Source organism: Sporobolomyces salmoneus (genome assembly GCF_050403485.1).
Source record: "Sporobolomyces salmoneus JCM6883 DNA, S_salmoneus_JCM6883_v1_ctg30, whole genome shotgun sequence".
Taxonomy (NCBI): Eukaryota; Fungi; Basidiomycota; class Microbotryomycetes; order Sporidiobolales; family Sporidiobolaceae; genus Sporobolomyces; species Sporobolomyces salmoneus.
Genome location: NW_027481133.1, coordinates 38,230 through 57,822, shown reverse-complemented (window position 1 = coordinate 57,822; position 19,593 = coordinate 38,230). Strand labels below are relative to the sequence as shown.

General features: G+C 49.7%; 6 protein-coding genes across 6 annotated transcripts; 3 read left to right on the top strand and 3 right to left on the bottom strand.

Annotated features, from left to right (window-relative positions):
* Positions 1-212: 212 nt before the first annotated feature.
* On the top strand, positions 213-1,180 carry JCM6883_001173 (zinc finger HIT domain-containing protein; the record flags this gene model as incomplete). Its single annotated transcript, XM_076632758.1, has 4 exons — positions 213-298; positions 391-491; positions 560-706; positions 792-1,180. 4 exons carry the CDS (start codon positions 213-215, stop codon positions 1,178-1,180), a joined length of 723 nt encoding a protein of 240 aa, XP_076487204.1.
* A 253-nt stretch (positions 1,181-1,433) lies between these two features.
* JCM6883_001172 (uncharacterized protein) lies at positions 1,434-3,978 on the bottom strand (the record flags this gene model as incomplete). Its single annotated transcript, XM_076632757.1, has 7 exons — positions 1,434-2,023; positions 2,110-2,225; positions 2,303-2,504; positions 2,594-2,851; positions 2,923-3,078; positions 3,154-3,443; positions 3,536-3,978. 7 exons carry the CDS (start codon positions 3,976-3,978, stop codon positions 1,434-1,436), a joined length of 2,055 nt encoding a protein of 684 aa, XP_076487203.1.
* A 453-nt stretch (positions 3,979-4,431) lies between these two features.
* Positions 4,432-7,906, bottom strand: JCM6883_001171 (uncharacterized protein; the record flags this gene model as incomplete). The annotated part of the gene is made up of 8 exons (XM_076632756.1): positions 4,432-5,084; positions 5,145-5,422; positions 5,525-5,620; positions 5,690-6,078; positions 6,182-6,535; positions 6,606-7,081; positions 7,158-7,638; positions 7,706-7,906. The coding sequence occupies 8 exons, from the start codon at positions 7,904-7,906 to the stop codon at positions 4,432-4,434; spliced, it is 2,928 nt and encodes a 975-aa protein (XP_076487202.1).
* A 151-nt stretch (positions 7,907-8,057) lies between these two features.
* JCM6883_001170 (uncharacterized protein) lies at positions 8,058-10,705 on the top strand (the record flags this gene model as incomplete). The annotated part of the gene is made up of 6 exons (XM_076632755.1): positions 8,058-8,939; positions 9,016-9,302; positions 9,386-9,592; positions 9,664-9,686; positions 9,773-9,793; positions 9,867-10,705. 6 exons carry the CDS (start codon positions 8,058-8,060, stop codon positions 10,703-10,705), a joined length of 2,259 nt encoding a protein of 752 aa, XP_076487201.1.
* A 998-nt stretch (positions 10,706-11,703) lies between these two features.
* Positions 11,704-14,702, bottom strand: JCM6883_001169 (uncharacterized protein; the record flags this gene model as incomplete). The annotated part of the gene is made up of 12 exons (XM_076632754.1): positions 11,704-12,339; positions 12,416-12,690; positions 12,749-12,847; positions 12,960-13,032; positions 13,114-13,323; positions 13,413-13,748; positions 13,816-13,865; positions 13,933-14,053; positions 14,130-14,228; positions 14,303-14,378; positions 14,481-14,568; positions 14,663-14,702. 12 exons carry the CDS (start codon positions 14,700-14,702, stop codon positions 11,704-11,706), a joined length of 2,103 nt encoding a protein of 700 aa, XP_076487200.1.
* Positions 14,703-15,129: 427 nt separating this feature from the next.
* Positions 15,130-19,270, top strand: JCM6883_001168 (uncharacterized protein; the record flags this gene model as incomplete). The annotated part of the gene is made up of 14 exons (XM_076632753.1): positions 15,130-15,416; positions 15,502-15,576; positions 15,652-15,793; positions 15,874-15,936; positions 16,022-16,108; positions 16,172-16,263; positions 16,338-16,371; positions 16,451-16,549; positions 16,611-16,707; positions 16,781-18,783; positions 18,863-18,949; positions 19,023-19,087; positions 19,171-19,180; positions 19,259-19,270. The coding sequence occupies 14 exons, from the start codon at positions 15,130-15,132 to the stop codon at positions 19,268-19,270; spliced, it is 3,153 nt and encodes a 1,050-aa protein (XP_076487199.1).
* Between the last annotated feature and the right edge of the window lie 323 nt (positions 19,271-19,593).

Genomic DNA, 19,593 nt, shown 5'->3' with positions numbered 1-19,593 from the left:
AGACGCGACGGACGGCTGCGAGCTTCGCAAGAGAAACGATTTTCAGTTTTCAACCAGTGCTTCTGTTCACTGTTGTTCGAGCGCAGTTCAAGCGCGCTTTTCAGCAAGCTCCTCGGCGTAACGCTTCTACCGTACCCTGAGCATTGCAACGTTCAAGCTTCGACGACGTCGCGAACTTCTCTCAACTTGCTCTCTTTTCCATACTCAACTCGATGGCACCCTCGAAACTCCCGCCCTGCAAAGTCTGTCACAAGAAGGATGCTGGCAAATATCGTTGTCCCATCGACCACATTGACTAGTGCGTCCCCTCCCTCTCTCTTGCTCTTTTTTGATCAAGGCTGTGCTGACCCTCTCTTCCCTCTCTCCCTCTCCCTCTGATCGTGTGAGTAGTTGCTCAGTAGTATGTTTCAAACACCATAAAGAGAAAGACTGTAGATCCGAATCAACCTACGTTCCACCTCCTCTACCTTTACTCACTTCTTCTTCCACAAGTTCGCTCTTCCCCTCTCTCTCAGCGCTCTCTCCCCCTCTCGAGCTGATGTTGAGGTCTAGTGAACAGATGACGAGAAAGATGATCTAGATGATCGACCGACAAAGAGGTTGAAAGATTTACATTGGCCAGCTGAACCAAATCCATTATTATACGAAGACCCACTCCAACGAGACGACGTGAAACCTCTACGTCCATTCGAATTCGAAGCTATCGGTACTTAATCCCTCCTTTCCCTCTCTCTCCTCCCATCTCCCATCTCCTCCCAGTTCACTAACGCTCTCGTTCAAATGAAATTCAGCGACTTCCCCTTCCCTTCGTTCCCTCCTCTCCTCCCCCTCACTCCGTTCGACCCTAACTCGTCTCTCCTCAATCCCTCGTCATGCGAGAGAACCATCCCTTCGTCTTCTCTTAGGCTTACCACTCGAAGCACTACCGAAAGAGTACAGACCTGATCCGGGACGGAAATTCGAAACGGGTTTGATCACGCGGGAGGAAGAACGGGATAGACCGAGTCCGAATTATCGTGGGAGAGGGAGAGGCCGCGGAGCAGGAAGAGGAGGGTTTGGTGGCAGGGATGGAGGAGGACGGAGATTGATGGAGAGTTTGCCGGAGGAGAGGAAAGAGGTTGAGGGGTTTAGGGAAGAGGTTGGGAGGATATTGAGGGAGGCGAGGGAGAAGAAAGGCTAGAAGTGGTAATGAAGATCTCGTTCGCTTGTGTAGGGTAACTCTCACGAGATTGCGAGAAACGAGAGACTCGAGCTTTGAGCAAAGTTATAGACAAGTTGCGTTGGACCTTGAACAGCAAGGAATAGGGACAGAGGTAAAGCACGACAACAGCAAACACAAGCGCATCTTCAAAGAGAGACAGAGAGAGGGGGCGAAGTAAAGCAGGAATCGAAGAAAAGTAAAAACTATACAAACTCGTTTCTCGAGGACTCTTTCACTTCTCCTTCTCGTTCGCTTTCTCCTCCCGATCCTCAGCCGGCCCAGGCGTCTCCTCATTCTCCCTGTTCTCCTTCCCATCATCCTTCTCGTCCTCTCTGAAACGTACACTGCTCCCCGTCCCATTCGTCCCCGTACTCGCAACCGACAAATCCCTCCTTCTCCCCATCCCATTCATCCCAATCGGACTCGTCGGTGTACTCCCATTCCCGGTCCCATTCTCTCCGAAATCGAAACTAATGTTTCTTCGATGTCCCGTTCCCGTACCGCCTGAGAGACTCGATTGACTAGCTCTACTCGCGTCCCTTCTCCTCCCATATCCTCCCAACCCTACTCCTACTCCTACTAACGATCTCGAATCCCTCTCTCTTTGTTGCGTTGGTGACCCGGCTCCGGTTGAATCGAGGTTTGAGAAAGAACGAGAAGGGAGAGTATTGTAAGGAGAATTGGTCGTTGAAAACCCTGCGAATGGATCCATAGCCGTCGAGGTGGAAGAGGGTCGTCGAGCGGATAGAGGGGTCGAAGGTTGAGTGGGGGTGAAATCCCATGAAGCGATTGTTGAGGCGAGATCAAGGGAGTTTTTACGACCTGTTCATCGACGAAACGGACGAGGGTCAGTTGGGAGAAAGAGAAGGAGCTGGGAGAAAGAGAGAGAGGAAGAGAGGGGAACGTACGACGACTTTGACGATCTTGTAAAGGAGGGAGATCTTCCAGGATCGTTGAAACTAGATAACTCTTCTTTTTCGATGACTTGAAGAATGAATGTTGTAGTAACTTCTCTGCTGTAGGTCTGTTTGTCACAAACGCTCTTCATCAGTCTTTCGAAGAAAGGCTTCTTCCCTGATAAAGAGAGAGCGAGGACGAAACCTTTTCTTTGGATCTTTTTGTAAACACAAATCCACCATCTCTTTAAACTGTTTACTATACCTATATTTCCCACCCTCCCTATCCAATTCGGGAGGATCGTCTAGGATAGTTTTACTGAGTGCTTTTGCTGGAGGGTAGAGAGAGTTTGGAGCTCGACCAGAGGCGAGTTCGAGTGCGGTGATTCCGAAGGACCAGATATCAGCTGCGCTCGACCCATCCATGTCAGTGAGGGCTGTTCCGGAGTGAGAAGCAGGGAGAGACAGAGCGAAGAAAGAAGGCAGGGAGACAAACCTTTGGAATCATAATTCTTTCTCTCAACGACTTCCGGTGCCATCCAACAAGGAGTTCCAACGAAACTCTTTCTCGCCGCAAATGGTGAATCTCGATCTTCAATTTCCTCCTTCACGTGAGATTGTTTCTCATTCGAAGAGGAAGCAGAAGAAGAGGAAGAAGAAGATTTCGTTGAAGTTGCGTTTGTGGTTGGTGCTGAGGTTTCTTGGAAGAGAGAAGAGGAGACTCCGAAATCGGCTAAGAGGACGGTTCCATCATCTATACGGATCACACACGTATTAGTTCTGAGATGAAGGAGAGTTGTGAGGAAGAGAGAAAGAGAAACTGACCATCGACGAGTAGATTCGCAGCTTTGATATCCCTATGTAACCAACCATTCAAATGCAAATAAACCAATCCATTCAAAGTTTGTTGTAACACCGTCGCAATGACTGATTCCTCAAACCCATCCGGGAACGCATATCTCGAAATATCCAACAAACTACCTAATCAATCCACTCTCGCGAATTCATCAGTCCCCCACACTCCTTTCAGAGATGAACAGAGAAAGAGGGACGAACCATGAGTCATATACCTAACCGCGATAAACAATTGACTCCCATTGATCCATTCCCCTCTGACCCTCAACACGTTCGGGTGTTTACTCAACGCCATTAATTGAGTTTCTCTCCTCAATCGATCGATGTCCCCTACTGAAGACAACCTGTCGACATCGATAATCTTGACGGCGCAACGTAAGGGAGCCGAAGAGGATTGAGAGGAAAGAGAGGGTTTGAAGTTTGCGAGATGAACGACAGAAGAGGATCCGAATCCGATTGGTTCGAGAATCGTATAATCTTGCGCTCGACATCTACAACATTACGCTCTCTCATCGTCAATCCCAACTTCTCGCGGCGAGAGAGGGAGAAAGGGAGAGAAGGGAGAGAAAAGTGAAAAACTTACGAATACAAAGGCCATTCATCCTGTACCGCTCCAATAATCTTATTCGGTGACTTTGCCCAATTCTCATCCTCTTCTTTTACTGCCTGAGTCTGAGTCTGAGTAGTCTTTATCGTTAACTTCGGAGGAGGAGGAGGATTCGTTGAAGGAGTTGGTTTCTCTGGTCTAGAAGTCGAAAAACTAGCTCTCAAAGATCCATTCCTCTTTAATCCTCCACCTACTTTCGTAGTTGTGGATTCTGCTGTTGTCGAAGGAGCGGGGTTCGAGGAGGACTGAGAGGGGACACCGCCTCCTCCTCCCGATTGAGATGACGGTTGAGTAATCGACGCTTTGAGGTTCGCTTTCGCAGACGAGAACCATCCAGAGGTACGTTTCAATCGCGTAGTGGGAGCAGACGTAGGAGGGGGTGCTTGTCGAGTACTAGTCGAAGGGGCAGTCGAAGTCATGATTCAAAACACTCTCCGACCCTTGTCTGACTGGATAAGGTGTCGTATGCTTCTGTATTCGTGACTTGCGTTGAGCTTGTGGTGAGCGCGAGTAGTCGTGGGGGGAGATGAACGGGGAAGAAGAACGTTCGTCTGAATCGTTCGCTCATTGATTTCGGCTTGTTGAACGCGTTTCTCTGAAGCCGCGATGTTCAAGTTTGGTCCACCTTTTCGAGCGAGTGTGTCCTGCAGTCGTCTAATTCATTATACCCGGCTACCATAGTGTTTTCGGAATCGAGCCGGGAAAGAAAAACAGGCAAAACCTCCGACTCTCTTTCCACCGTCGGGTCTGAGCTCTCTCGCAACCAAAGTTTTCACCTACTAAGTAAGCTTCACCACATAAGTACTACTTACAACAGAACAGACAGAAGACCTCTCTTTCGAAGAAGGAACGACCAGCGTTTCCTCGTCGGTTCAAATGTATTCTCTATAATAAAACCTCTCCTCCTCACTCGGTACACACCTCACCATTCCCATCCCTCCCTTTCTCATTCCCTCTTCATCATCCTCTATATACTCTACCCCTCCACCATCCTGCCCCTCCAAATCGTCGTCGAAATCAAGTATTTCAATCCCTTCCCCCGTTAGATCCAATAATTTCACTTTCAATTCAATCTCGACGAGTTGAGTCACATACTCAAGCGTTTCTTTCGATGGAATCGAGGGAGCTTCAATGGAAATTTCGGGGTTGGAAGGTTGGAGGAGGAAGTAGAGGGAATCGAGTAACTCTGAATGGGTCGAAGAGGACTGGGTCGAAAATGTCACGGGAGGGGAAGAAGAGAGGTGGAGAGTTATCGAGTAAGAGGGAGTAGACGCGACGGATGTTTCGGAACGGGGAGGACGAGCTTGAGCTTGAGCAGCAGGAGAAGGAGGAACGAATGAGGATGTTGCACCGGTGCGGGAAGCGGCGAGATGAGAGGCAGTTCGACGATGAAGTTTCGAGGGTCCGGTTCGAGTCGCAGTGTTCGGTATCGTGACCGACGACGGAGCTGGCTCCGAGTGTTGCGAGTTCGACGAGGTGGAGGAAGAAGTTGAAGTGGTAATTTTCTGAATCGAAGAAAGCTCAACTATCACTCTCTCCCTTCGTCAGTTCCCTGCACCTCATGACGAAAACGAGATTTACTCACTTTTCCCGCTCCCCCCAAACCCAGCAAACCATTCCGTCCCACCTCTCTCCCTCGTCTCCAATTCAACCACCTCTTTCTCCTCCTTCGTCCCCACTTCAATCCAATTCAAACTCTTCCTAGTACTGCTACCCATCAACGATAACCTCAAGAACCTCCAACGAGCAGTAGTAGAGTCGTTGGTCGTGGTTGTTGTGACCCAAATGCCTTCGAGGAGAGAGTTTATGCGTTGTTGTTTGAGGAATTCGAAACATTCTCGATAGATTCGGGACCTTAATCGCCTGCACGACAATGCCGGAGACGAGAGGTTGTTTTCAGTATTTTGTGAGCGTGAGCGAGAGAAGCGATGAGAAAGAGATAGGAAGGGAAAGGAGGGAACGAACTGAATAGGTTTCTTGGAAAGGATTTCATCCCCTTGTTTCTCGAACTCTTCAATCTGTCGAGACCTGATCGATTTGTAATCACTCTTCTCGAACTCACTGCAAGTTCGACAAGTTCAACAAAGTTCAGTCGTCAATGGGACCGGCTGACGAATTTGTCGGACTTACGTTTCGATCTCTTGAAGCGTTTTCACCTTCGATCCCTCTCCTCCTTCGTTCTCTGCCGTTCCCACACTGAACTCGAATTGAGATTCAACAAGACTCTTGATCTTCTCCCATTCTCCCGCTCCCGTTCCATCTGAGTCGGCTTCAGCTCTTGCTTCGCCGCTGCTGTTGATCTCCCTCGATAGCTTGATCCAGAATTCCATGAGAATTCGATGCAGTTCCTTAAGCTCGAATAGCAGTGCAGTCGTCGTTGCGGTTGGGGATTGCGTCTTTGAGCTCGAGGCTGATGGGAGGAGGTTGAAGCGACGAGCTAGTAGACGAGTAATTTCGAATGAAACATAAGGGGTCGGGAGTCGCTTCTCGGAGCTTGTATTGACTTCTTCGCGAATCACCTACTCGAAAATACGACCGTCAGTACCTCAGACCCCTCGAGCTATCCTCTTTCGGGAATCGCCCCAAAATTTCAAGCGTTTCCAAGAGAGATTGGAGACTCACTCTCGCTATCCTTGTCTCGCCATCCACACCGTCGGTCTCTCTCGCCCATTCCACCAAGCTCTTCAACGCTTCCCTCCCTCCAGCTCCTCCATTCTCTCTCCAATACTCGCTCACCTCCTGCTCCGGGGTCTCGGTCTTCCATCCTATTCTCCTCCATTTCTCCTCGGCTTCCTGCTCAGGATCCAGCTTCGAAGCGGTCGGGAGTTCGTCGAGCCAGGAAGAGTCGATTTCTGGGGAGAAAGGGATAGAATAAGATGTTTGGAGGGATTGTTGGTAGGTTGAGAGGAAAGAATTCGCAAGGGAGAGAAGAGGGGACTCGGGTGTTGGAGTCGTGGTAGAAGGGTTGAGGATTGACTAATCGAGCGAACTTATAGCTTAGTCTTGACGAAGCAGAGTAAAAGGTAGATCGCAGAAAAGAACTTACAGCAACGATTCTGTACAATCCCAACCCCCTCAATTCATCCCTAAACTGTTCCAGTCCCATCAGTTCCCCCTTCGACTCGTCCTCACATCCGTCCCGTTGATGTAGTACAGTGAACCCTCGCAGTAACCCGTCAAGGAGAGCTAAGCTCGATTCACTGAATTCAGTATCGATCAAACTATTCGTCGTCGTTACGTTTCCACCTCCTGCTAGATTCGAATATTTCGACGATTTCCGCAGTTCTGATTGTTCTGTGCCGTTGATGTCGGAGTATGGGGAGGGGAGGTGAGAAATTAGGTTTGGGAGGAATTTCGACAATTCTTCTCCCTCCTCTGCTGGGTCGGTTCTTCGAGATGAGGAAACGATATGCGGGTGAATAAGAGAGAAGCCAGTTTCATGAGAGGAGGAGGAGGATTGATGGACTAGGTAGAGGAGGATCGAAGTAGCCGGTCTTGAAATATTGATCAACGGTTGAGTAGCTACAAACAAATCAAGTAGATCGTCAGACTTCGAGGTCCTTCTATCTTGAACAAATCTAGAGAGCCGAAGACTGACCAACAATCTCCACTAATCTCCTCCCGAACCCCCTCGAGAACTTCCTCCAAATCTCCAACCCTTGAATCCTCGTTAAATCCCTAACGACATTCAAAGCATACGCCAACGTATTCCCGTTCGTTCTCTCTACGACTCCCTCCAGTACATTGAACCCATCTCGTTTAAGGAACTCTTTCAAGAAATCTTCATCTTTTATCAGAGTTTTGAGGGAGAACGTCGCTAATTTCAATCCTTTCTGATCCCCTCCTCCACCACTCGTCGAAGAAGAGGAAGAGGATGAGGAGAGTTTATCGATAGTTTCGACGGCTTCGATAGTAGGGGATGAACACAAGGTGAAAACGTTTTTAGTACCGGTAGAGGAATGGGATAAGAGTAACGAATCGAGGTTTGAGGAAGTTACGAGTTGTCCGGTTTCTTTCACGCGAAGGGCGAAGAGGGCGGCGGGTTCGGTGATTTGGAGTTGACTTGATGCGGTAAGTTGCTACAGTCACACGAAGGAGAGGGTCAGCTAAGGTAGGGACAAGGGAGGGAGAGAGAAGGGAACGAACTCGAATGATTTCCTCGAGGGGTACTTGATGATCTATCCGGGCTTTGACGTGTCGAGCACCATAGTGAACGTAGATTGTTGGAGAAGTGATTGGAGTTGGAGTCGTCGCTAGAGAGGGAGAGTTGGGAGAGGGAGAGGTTTGATCATGAGAGGGGGAAGAAGAAGTGGGGTTGAAAGTAGGTGAACCTTGAACTGCACTCATCCCGAGCGCCGAATATACTGTGGTCAATTCCAATGACGCGTTCGAAATCGATCTGGCGAGTGAAGAGGGAGAAGAGAAGAGAAAGAGAGGAGGAACCCTCGCTCGCTTGATCTCTTTTCGTCTCTCGCACTCTCGGTCAAGGTCTGCATGGATGACCACACCTCTTGAACGATCCTATTTAATCCTCATAACCCTCTACGATCCTTCATTGTGCCCTTCCTCCCTCATCTCCCCACTCCTACCTCAAACTCCGTTCCGACTTCCTCGTCCACTCGACTCACGTCTCGAACAAACTATCGATCAACTAGTTCTACCTCCCACGAGGAGGAACTTTTGGAAGTTGGAATTACCGAAATCGAGGGAATTGGATACGGAAAACCCTTCGACTTTATCCCAAGCGGCAGTTTCGACCACCTCCTCTCCTTCGACTGATCCTGGTACTGCTTTTCAATCAACGAGTAATCGTATCTGGTCTCAACACTTCAATCTATCTTCCCCTCCACTCGCGACCGTTCAGACCTCTCAACTCTGGACTCCTTCACAACCTCTTCCTTCCTCGAACACTCCTTCTCCCTCTCCCTCTCTCGCTCCTTCGTCAGGCTCGAACCCAATCCTCGATTTCAGATTCGGTTCCCTCGAAATAGATTGGATCAAAATGTCAGATCCCGAACCAAGTAGCGGTACGACGAGTCTCTATTGGGGTTCGATTCATTTATATCGAGAATATGGGATTCCTTCTACCTACGAATCCAGTCTCGAGGATAAACAATCCGCCAAACAATCCGATGACGGTACAACCCTCGGATTGATCTCTGTCCCCGGTGTGTTGAATGCTGCAGCGATTCTCAAATTCCTCGCAGGATCAGGAGAAAACGAAGGAGGGATCAGGTTGAAAGAGGATATAGAACAAGTAAGAATGTTGAGGGATAGTACACCGGCTAGGAGTTTGGTATTGATCAAGTTTAGGCAAGTGGAGAAAGCTAGAGAGTTTAGGAGACAGTTTAATGGGAAAAAATATTATGATTCGAAAGATGTGAGTTTCTCCCTCTCTCTCTCTGTGTTTCTTCAGCGAGAGAGATGATCGCTAAGTAACAAGAGTGCGGTTCCAGTCAGAATTGTGTCACGTCGTTCCGATCTCTTCGATTCTGCTAAAACCGACTTCTCTTCCACCGTTCACGTTCCCTCAAACTCCTTCTCCCTCACTCAACCCTCCTACTTCTACGAAACCTGGTTCGAAGACGAAACCCAGTGCATCGGAAACAGCGATGAGGGGAACCGAAATCCCAACTTGTCCGATTTGTTTAGAGAGACTGGATTCGAAAGCGACTGGATTGGTCCAGATTCAATGTCAACATTCATATCATTGTAACTGTCTCTTACGATGGGGTGATTCCAGGTGCGGTCCCCCCCTCTATCTTCCCTCGAAAACTCATCTCGTCTCAGCAATCTAACGGAAATCTCTCGATTTTTCTTTCGCAGGTGTCCAGTCTGTCGAGCTACGAACCTCAAACCCTCCTCTCATTCCTCGACGAACTCGACAACGGAAGAAGAAGGAACCGAGGCATCGAATTGTACGGTTTGTACTTCACCGTCGAATCTTTGGATTTGTATCATTTGTGGAAATGTTGGGTGCGGGAGGTATCAGGGTGGTCATGCGCATTCTCATTACACTGAGACTGGTCATTCGTACGTCCTCATGCTTTCTCTCTCTCCTGAGGTGATGATTGACGCGGTTTTTGAGTTGGGCGGAAAAATAGGTATTCTCTCGAATTACAAACCGGTAAGCTCTCCCTCTCTGTTGCTCTCTCTCTGTCTGCTTCTTTCTCACTGACGACTCGATGTTCGATTGTGCCTGAGTGAGTGTAGGTCGCATCTGGTCTTACACCGGTCCGTGCTCTCCCTCTCTCCCTTTCTCTCTCTGCACAGCCCGAGCTCGAACTGACAACTCCCATCCTTGCAGACGATGAATACGTTCACCGACTCCTCCGACTCCCCTCCTCGACCCTCTCCAGCACCTCCCACCCCGTCTCGACTTCTCGTCTGATCGAACTCCCCTCTCTCGCGTCCCATCACAACCCGGAAGATCTTTCCTCCAAAATCGGTTCCTCCTACTCCCACGGCGGTCCCGATCGTTCCGCCGAAGAAGAACAAGATAAACTCGAACGAATCGCGATTGAATACTCGGGGTTGTTGCAAAGTAATTTGGAGCAACAGAGGGAATGGTTCGAGGATGAATTGGGGAGAGAAAAAGAATTGAGGAAGGGATGGGAAGTCCGTGTTGGGGAACTCGAGTCTGCCCTTGAAAGGGAGAGGAAGGAGAATGAGAGGTTGAGGAAAGAGGAGAGAATCGTTCGAGGGGAGAAAGAATCCGAGTTGGGCAAGATGGGGGAGAGACTAGAGGGACTAGAGAGGGAGTTGAAGAGGACGATGGAGGAACGAAAGAAGGAAAGATTAGACGCGGTGAGAATGAGGAAGAGTATTGAGAGGGAACTCGAACAAGAAAAATCTGTCACTTTATCCCTCTCTCAGAACCTTGGGTCAATGAGATCGGAAGTCGAGGAGAGGAAGAGGGAGACGGATCAAGTGAGGAGCGAGATGGAAGAGTTGAAGGAACAGGTGAATGATTTGATGGCGGCTTTGACGATGAGGGAGAGGATTGAACAGGAACCTGAAGGGAGTGAACTCAGAGGAGCGACGATTGGAGTAGCTCCGACAGGTGCGGCGGAGGGAGAGGGAGGGAAGACACCGAGTCAAGTACTGAGCGAGAAGAGGAAAAAGAAAACGAAGAAGAAGAAATGAAGAGACGGTTTCGTTTGTTTCTGTTGGAAGCTTTGTTGTAAGGAATACGCTTCGTCGCTCTCTCCCTTGAGAACTCGCTTGCGCACCTGCGAGTACAACTGCTTGCGAAGACGTACGACGAAGTTAAACCCGAAAAGCAAGACTTTCAAGCAGCGTGACGGAGGGAGAACACCAGCGTCAGCGGCGAGAATTGTTCGTTCTAGTGCCTCCCATAGCCATAGAGTCACGGAGCTCTTTTCGATGCGTTGACCTGCGAGCGAGACAGAGTATGGCGCGTGCGAGGAAGCGGTTGTAACAAAACACTGTGCAAAAGCACAGCGCTGGCTGGCCTTGTTGGCCCGAAGGATTTCGCGGCGACGGGCGAACACGCATAGGCGAGCGATGAAAGGACCCCAGTGAGAAGAACTGCAGACAGAGCATTAAACGGAAGATCTCGCAGTCTGTTCGCTCGCAAACTTGGCACCATGCACTCTCCCGTCACACGATAGTTCACCTATCCCCTAGCTCGACCTAGAGTGGTCACAAGGAGATCTGGACGAATACGAGAGATCGCGGTCGGAAACGCCGGAAAAGCGACCCAAGCTTTCTCGCAGCGAGATCGTTTAGCAAGCTCTTGTGGAGACAGTCGGCCGCTATCCGTCCGAGCCACGACGTGTAGTTTGACACAGATCCGAAGGTCCCCGAAGGAACGGTCCCCAACCCTTGTCGCAAGCTCAGGAGACCCTGAAAAAGCAGAGCAAACGTTGAATTCGCTCGGTTCGTCCCTCGCACCTCGTTCTACGATGGTTACCCGAGAGATAGACAGAGTCTTACAGATCATACGTGCGAGACTATCAAAAGACAGAAACTACCGTCCCGAAAACGAAAACCGAATCCAGCGATCCGTCCGAAAAGTAGACTTCGAACGCTCCTCCTCCTTCCTCATCTCGTTTCCAGCATTTCCCCATCCTCACAATTCCCGCATTCACTCAAGAGCGGCCGGCCCTTCCCTCACTGTCCTATCGACCCGCCCATTGTGCCTGCGCCGGATCCTCCCCTCCCCCCGCCGATCCTGGTGCAGTCTGATAATACCCTCCTCCCGCTCCTCCTGCCTGCGCTTGTCCGTGTCCCTGTGGAGGTCCATATCCACTCAATCCCATTCCCGCTACTCCATCCGCCAGATTCCCGATCGCGGAAGGTTGTGCCGTTCCGGGAGGGGAAGAATAAATCGCGGTATTCGGTAAAGGACTCACTACTCCTCCTCCTCCTCCAGTTCCCACTACGTGATGCGGCGGTACGGCTGCGAATTGATGGGTCGATATAGCTGGAGAATGAGCTGGAGATAGATTTTGACCTTGAGGAGGAGCGACCTGGGCTACGGAAGCTACTTGAGCTGGCCAAACCCACGCTTGTCCGTCCCACACCGGCTGAGGCTGAGGTTGAGCCTGAGATGAAGTAGTAGGAGGAGGAAGGGAATGATGGGAAGTTGAAGTTTGAGAGCGAGAGAGGGAAGGAACGGGAGAAGCTACGGAAGCGGGACGGGGATCGGAAGGATAAGGATGTGGTGAAGGGGAGGGATGGTGTGCAAAGGAGGGATCGTGAGGAGTCATGGAAGAAGAGGAAGAGGGAGGAGGGGCTTGTTGCTGCTGATAATACTGTAGGAAGCGCTTGCAAGGACTTATTCGTTAGTGACATTTCATTCAGCGAGAATAATTCCAAAAGTCTCCCTACCTGTTGATGAGCAGCCATTTGACGGTTGTATTCTTCCATTTGTCGTTCGTATTCAGCCCATTTTTGCTCGTATTCCCTTCTTTGTTGTTCCTCAATCGCTGGATCGATTCCTGGAGTCGATTGCTGTTGAGCTGAATACTGAGACTGAGACTGAGCCTGAGGAGGGAGACTTTGTCGATGAGGATCGCCGTGGATATGAGACGGAGGAGGAACACCTTGTTGAGGGTTTTGAGAGTGGTAACCGTTCATTTGAGGTTGAGATTGAGGGTATCCATCTGACAAAGGTTCGTGATCAGACATGCCCGATTGAGTGTGGGAGGGATGTGTACCCACGAGGTAGTGATTGAGGAGGAGGCTGAGTTCGTTGTTGCATCATTCCTTCGTAAATTCCTCGAGCTTGTTCAACTCTTTGTTTCATATTCTGCAAATCGGCTGTAGTATCGTCGATTCAACGTTCAATTGAGTTGAGGTCAGGAGGAGGAAGGAGCATGAGTTAGTTTATCGTTTCGAGTGGAGGGGAGAAAGAGAAGAGTTGAGAACTGACCTTGTTTCTGATCGTATTTCCTGATCAATTTAACCACTCTAGGTCTCAATCTCATACTAGAATTATACAGATCCTGTTGATCGCGGTTCCCAAGCACGTTCTCATCAGCCACGGTCACGAGCTTAACGAGTACGAGAAAGGGAACTCGACGAACCGTCAATTCATCGTTATCAGCAAAATCTTGTCCTTGTTCCCTCAATTGAGCCATTAACGCTAATAGACGATCTACGAGAGCTACTTGTGCGAATACTTCAGATTCGAGGTCTTCTTCCGTCGGTTGTTGACCTTGCGACGACTGCGATTGAGCTTGAGATTGAGATTGAGAATGAGATTGTCGTGGTTCAGGTTCTTCCGGTAGTGGTTGCTGTGACTCCATCCGGATCTCAAGTCAGTCAGAACGGCACGACCTCTCCCTCGTGTTTTGAAAGACCTGAAGTGGTCGCGAAAACTCACGACATGATTCCTCGGAAAGATCCCTACCCTACCCCTCAATTCACCTTTCCACCAATCCTCATACAAACATTCAACAACCCTCACAACGTCTCCTGTTCTGAATTCGAGCTCTTCGGGAGTTTGTCCGACGAAATCGTAGAGAGCTTGAACTCGGGTTGGTTTAGGTTCAGGTTCGGAGGGGAGAGATTTAGCTGGAGAGGAGGAGTCGTTCACGTTCGCGGGAGTGTGAGAAGAGGAAGTGGAGGGCTGATAGCCGCGAAGAGGGTTCGAGAGTGCGGCGGATTCGGCGAGTGCTCGTTGGAGATCTTCTTCTTCTTTTCGGAGGACGTCGTCGTTCTACGCAGTGTCATTCGAGGGGTCAGTCAGTCGAAGGAAGTGACCTGACGGTAGGGAGAGAGCTTACGATTCTAGGAGGAGAAGGATCCCTCGCGATTGAAGAAGGGAATTTATGATCTTTCGTGAAGGAAACCCGAGCATTAGCAGCGTTGACTAGCCGAATGATCGATGGTCCGTCACTCACTTTGTCGTTTCAACGCTTCGTAGGTGTCATTCATTAGATCGAAATCGGAATTGTTTGGGTGTTCTTTGACCCATTCTTCGATGGACTTCAGGGCTTCTTTCTTGACGCTTTCGTGGGTAGTCTGTGCGTACAACTTCTACTACCATCAGTCCATCGATTCTCCCTCGAGCTGAACTGGATGGAGAGAGGTGACGCACTCGATCGTTGATGAGTCGAGTGAGAGCTTGAGTAAAAGCTTTCCCTGAGATCTCTCGGTGCAGTGAAGGACCGCAGTTATTCACGAGTGCTCCAGCGAGCTCAATGTCGCAAGCAACCAACCACCTTCAGCTGACGAGTAAAGAAGACTCAGCAAAAGGTGGAAAGAGCTTACCGTAAGGGAGAATAACTGAACATTCGCCGAACGATGAGTTAATCGTTTCGTCAACGCATTAACCGAGTTTCTCGCCCTGTAGCACCCCATTCAACCCTATCCGTCAGCTTTCTCTCACTCTTCAGGGCAACAGAGAGCGACGGAGCAAGCGAGAGAGAGGGAAGAGAGAAGTGTTTACCCAGTTTCACCCTCCTCGTTCACTTTATCCCATACGGTCAATGCCAATTCCCAATTCATTTCAGTTTGTTTCTCATGCGTCGCTTTATCTACTCGTCGTCAAGAGAGGTAGAGATGAGTTCGGTTCGGCGGCGGGGGGAAAGAAAGGGAAAGAGAGGAGAAGGAGGGAAGAGGAAGACGTACTGATGATTTCATCGTAAGGGTTTGCTGGTCGGCCAAACATGATTGTCTACGGTACACTGATAGCCAGGGAGGAAGAGGAGAGGTCGAAGCGGTGTTTGATGACGAAACTCCCGAATTCTTGTTGGCTGTATTCGTTGACTTTGACTAGCTGTCGCTGTCGATGAGTCGTATCGTCCTCTAGTGAGCTTGTTTAAGGCGAATCCGGAAGTGGTCGAGAGGAGAAGAGAGCGAAAGCTGCGCAAAGTGTTGTCCATTCGCTTCTCCACCACGTCGACTTTCAGCTCTTACATTCGAATACGCTCTCCAGACTATACGAGACTCGGATCGACCGCGACTTACGACCCGATCGACCCTAGTGACACAGAGAACTCGATTGTTTGGCACGCACCCATTCCCTCCCCATCTCCCCTTCTCCTGCACCTCACACCTACCCAGGAGCCGAGCTCTCCAACTTATATCGTTAGAGGATGGCTCAACCGCGTTCGACCTCTCGCGGTCCCTCCTCCTCTCGCCCCAATTCGACTCATTCAACCCGTTCCGAAGGTGCCTACCTCCCCCCCTCCACCTTGCCCTCCGAAGCAGATTACGATTTCTGTAATTCTTTCTGGGTTACTCCACAACGATCGAGGAGAGACGGGAGGGATGAGGATAGTGAGGAGAAGGATTGGGGCAAGGAAGGGTATGAAACGGTTATGGGTAGAGTTAAGAGTGCAGGGAAAGTGTTGGAGGATTTGAAGGGGGTTTTCAAGGAGAGGTGAGTTCGATGGAAAACTGGAAACGAGGATTTGTGGGAATTTGAGCTCAAAAGGTTTCGTTCTTTTGGATCTCCGGTCTCACAGAGCGGCGCTTGAAGAGGATTATTCGAAACGATTAGGGAAGTTATCGAAATCTTCATTCGGGAACGGTGAGACTGGGTGAGTCTCCTATCGATTCTCTCTATCTTGCTTGCGAAACCAGCGACTCACGAGATATTCCTCTGTCTCCGATAGTCACATGGAACGAGCGATGATCACTCTCAAACAAGAACTTGAGACCTCTTCGAAGTCTCATCACGACCTCGCAAGTCTCCTGAAACAACAAGAAGCGATGGTGAACGATTTCATCGCGAAACGAGATGGGGCGAGAAAAACCGTATGTCTTCTTCCTCTTCGGCACTCACTCGAGACTGTTTCTAGAGTAGAGACTGAGTGATACTGAGCGGCGACATACAGCAACAAAGCGCGATTGAGAAAACTTGGAAGAATATGAATAATCAGAGGGAACACGTTTTAAAAGTCAGTTGCCCTTCCCTCTCCTCTCCTCCTTCCACTCTCGACTCTCTATCTACTATGCGTCAAGCTAACCCTCATCACTCTTCAGGCGAAAACAAAGTATGAGAACGATGCGATTCAGATCAATTCGTTACACGCTCAAGCTTCCCTCTTACAAGGTCGAGAACTAGACAAGGTAAGTTCTTAGCTCTTTCCGAACTTGTTCAAGTACAGCGGGTCGAAATTTCATTTCGAATAGGCTACGTTAAAGATGGATAAAGTACAACAAACCGTCGTCGTTAACGAAAGAGATTACAAGAATTTCGTTGGAGTTTTGAAAGAGACTACAGTGTAAGCCTTTTGATTACGTTCAGCTCTTCGCCGTGAAAGTCGAAGGAACTGAGTAATTCCGCACCTTGTTCTAGGAATTGGAATATGGCTTGGAAGACTTTTTGCGACGTAAGTTACAAATCGCTCCTCTTACAAACTTCGCTGCGACTGGAGGCTGACGACCTTGATACGCTCGATCAATTGATAGCTGGTTCAAGATCAAGAAGAAGAGAGGTTGGAATTCATCAAGGGGAGAATGTGGGATTGGGCAAACGCTCAATCGACGATCGCGATGGCAGAGGACGAGGTGAGCTAAGACGCTTCTATAGTCCACTCGGATTCGTACTGATAAGTTCTTTCGAGATTAGTCTGCCGAACGAACAAGAACAGCATTAGAGCAGTGCGAACCGAGATTGGATATCCGAATTTTCGTTCAGAGGTCTGCGACTGGAAATTGTATTCCCGGTGAGTCGTGCCTTTCGAATCAGTCGACTTTCGTTTCGAGACTGATCGAAGCTATCTTCCTCACACTTTGTAGATCCTCTACCGTTCGTCGATGCAGCTCGAACGACTCCTCACCCGAAACAAGGATACAAGATTGCGAAATTTTCCCGAAGTTCGACTCGAATCCCCGGAGTGAAACATTCTCCTAGTGCAGTGAACGATATCGCTCGAGCACTACACCAACAACCCACTTCCGCGACATCATCGATTCCTCCGTCCGCTTCGAATCCGACGAATTCAGCGAGATCTCCCGCTGCTGATGGTGGTGGAGGAGGACATCACAGAGGATCTTCCTCGACGAGCCTGGGAGGAGGAGGAGGGATCTCGAGACCTGCGAGTCGATCAGCTCAACATCCTTCGAACTCGAATTTATTAGTCGAATCCATTTCTTCTCAATCGATCCCCCCTTCAGCATCTCAGGAAACAACACCGACAAGACCTCCTCCTTCGAACGATCTCTCTTCGTCCTCTCGATTCGCTCCTTCCCCAAACGCTCTTCGACAATCTCACGGAACAGGCGAGAATCGATCAGTTTCCCCAACTCCGGGATCGACTCGACCCGGTCATATCAACGCTTCAGCATTCCAGAACCGACCTCCCGTCGCGTCGACTCAACCTCCCGCTCAATACTCTACTTCCCCTTCGACGAGTCCGAGAAAACCCCACGCGTTCTCATCTTCGGCAGCCCCCGCCTCAGCACCGACAGCGACAGATGACGATAACGATGATCCACTATTACAAGCTCTCAAAGTCTTGCAAAGTACCCCAGCTCCCGTCGCATCTCCACGGTCTTCTCGAATGTCCCCGAATCCAACTTCCGTCTCTTCTCACTCTCCCGCTCCTGCTCGACCTCTCTCTTCGATGGGTTCTCGTCCAGCGAATCATCGACCTCAATCTTCTCTCGGTCAAAACATCCCTCAACCTTCGAGATCTCGACCGACTTCTCCCGCTCCAGTAGCCGCGATGATGCAACCCAATTCGAATTCTCAACCTCCTCCATCACAATCTCACTCTCAATCAATGTCGGTTCCTTATGGTCAAGCGTTCCCTGGAGAAAGAGCCGGTCAATCAATCTCGAGACCCGGTTCGAGAGCTGGTTCGAACGTCTCTCAGAATCAATATCAACCGAATCGAAATTCTCTCGCTTCTCCTTCCTCGGTTCCAAACTTTCAACAACAACAAAGACCGACTTCACCCGGAGGAGAAGGAGGAGGAGGGTTTGCGGGAGTAGGAGCTCGAGGAAGAAGTCCAAGTCCTCAACCATTCATTCCTGAATCTTTGAGACCTCGGAGTCCGGCAGTCGCTCAACAAATGCAAGCTCAAGCTCAACAACAACAAACGAGACCTACGAGTGCATACGGTCATCGCCCACCTGTTCAGCAACAGCCAGTTCAACAATCGACACCGACGAATTATGGAACTCGACCCGTTTCGAATTACGGCGGACCTCCCCCTCCTCAGGGTTACCCTCAAGCTCAGCCGCCGCAAACTCATCCTTACGCTGCTGCAGCTCCTCAACCCTCTCCTTACGCTCGAACTGCTTCGCCAGCTCCTCCCGGAAATGGAGGTTACGTTCCCTCCCAACATCCTTACTCTTCCGTTCCTCCTCCTCCTCCTTCGACAACGACACCCAGTAACTCTCAACATTTCTCTCAACAACCTCACGCTTATTCTGCGAATCCACCTCCTTCTCTCGCTCATTCCCAGTCTCAAGCTCAAACGAATCCTTCTTACCCTTACCCGAGTCAAACCCCTTCTCATTCCCATCATTCACCTTACACCCCTGTCCCTGCTCCATCAAGTAACATAGTTCCCCAGCAGCAATACGTCTCTTCCGCTTCTCCGTCTGTTCAAAGAACTCCGTCGATTCACTCAGGAGTTGGAACCGCTTCGGTCGTCTCACAATCACCTTACCAACAACAGTCTCAACAGTCACATGTTCGAGCAACCTCAGTTGCTTCAGTACGAGCAGGTTCAGTCCCTCCACCTCCTCCGACAGGGCAGTATACCGAACAAGGTCAACCTATCATTTTCTACGTTAGTCCTCCCTCCCATCTCTCATCTCTTATCTCGGTGGACGTGAGAAGCTGATAAGAGGAAGGATGAGGATAAACAGGTAAACGCGTTGTTTGATTATCGAGCGGCTTCGAACGAAGAGTTCTCGTTCTCTCAAGGGGATGTAATCGCTGTGACTGCTACCGATGTAAGCTCCACCTCTTTCTCTTCTTGCTCTCGGAGGATTTTAGGCGATTAACTGATGTGAGTGGGAGTGGTAGCCGGATGGATGGTGGCAGGGATTGAGGGTCGGAGATCAAGGTCCTTCGAAATTATTCCCTTCAAAGTGAGTTTCGATCCCGCTCTTACTCTTCTGCTTCGATCGAGATTACTGACTGAGGCCGAGCTTTTCTCTCTCCTTGCGAATAGCTTCACTGAGGTAAGATCATCATTTATCTGTGCTTCTTTCGAAACGAAAACTGAAAACTGATTCCGTTCTCTCGTTGCGAAAACACAGCTTTTATCATAATCTACCACTAACGGAAACTGTTCTATCATACGACCCTCGCAAATCTCTAGCCCTTCTCTTCTCTCTCGTCTGTTTCATACTACATTTTGACATTCTTGTATTTCTCTCTCTCTCGCAAGGAAGAACCTGTTACTTCGTCGGATTCCAAACTCCTTACTTTGCTCTTGCGAGAAAAGTCTCGGATCCGAGTCGTGCTCTTCGGCTCACGGTCCAGCGAGACATGTGACGAAATGGGAAAGTTCGAAGCGAAACGCCGGGACCAAGAGAGAGAGAGATTTTGTTTCATGCACGCTCGGAGAGCTCTCTCTTGCGAAACTCTCTTT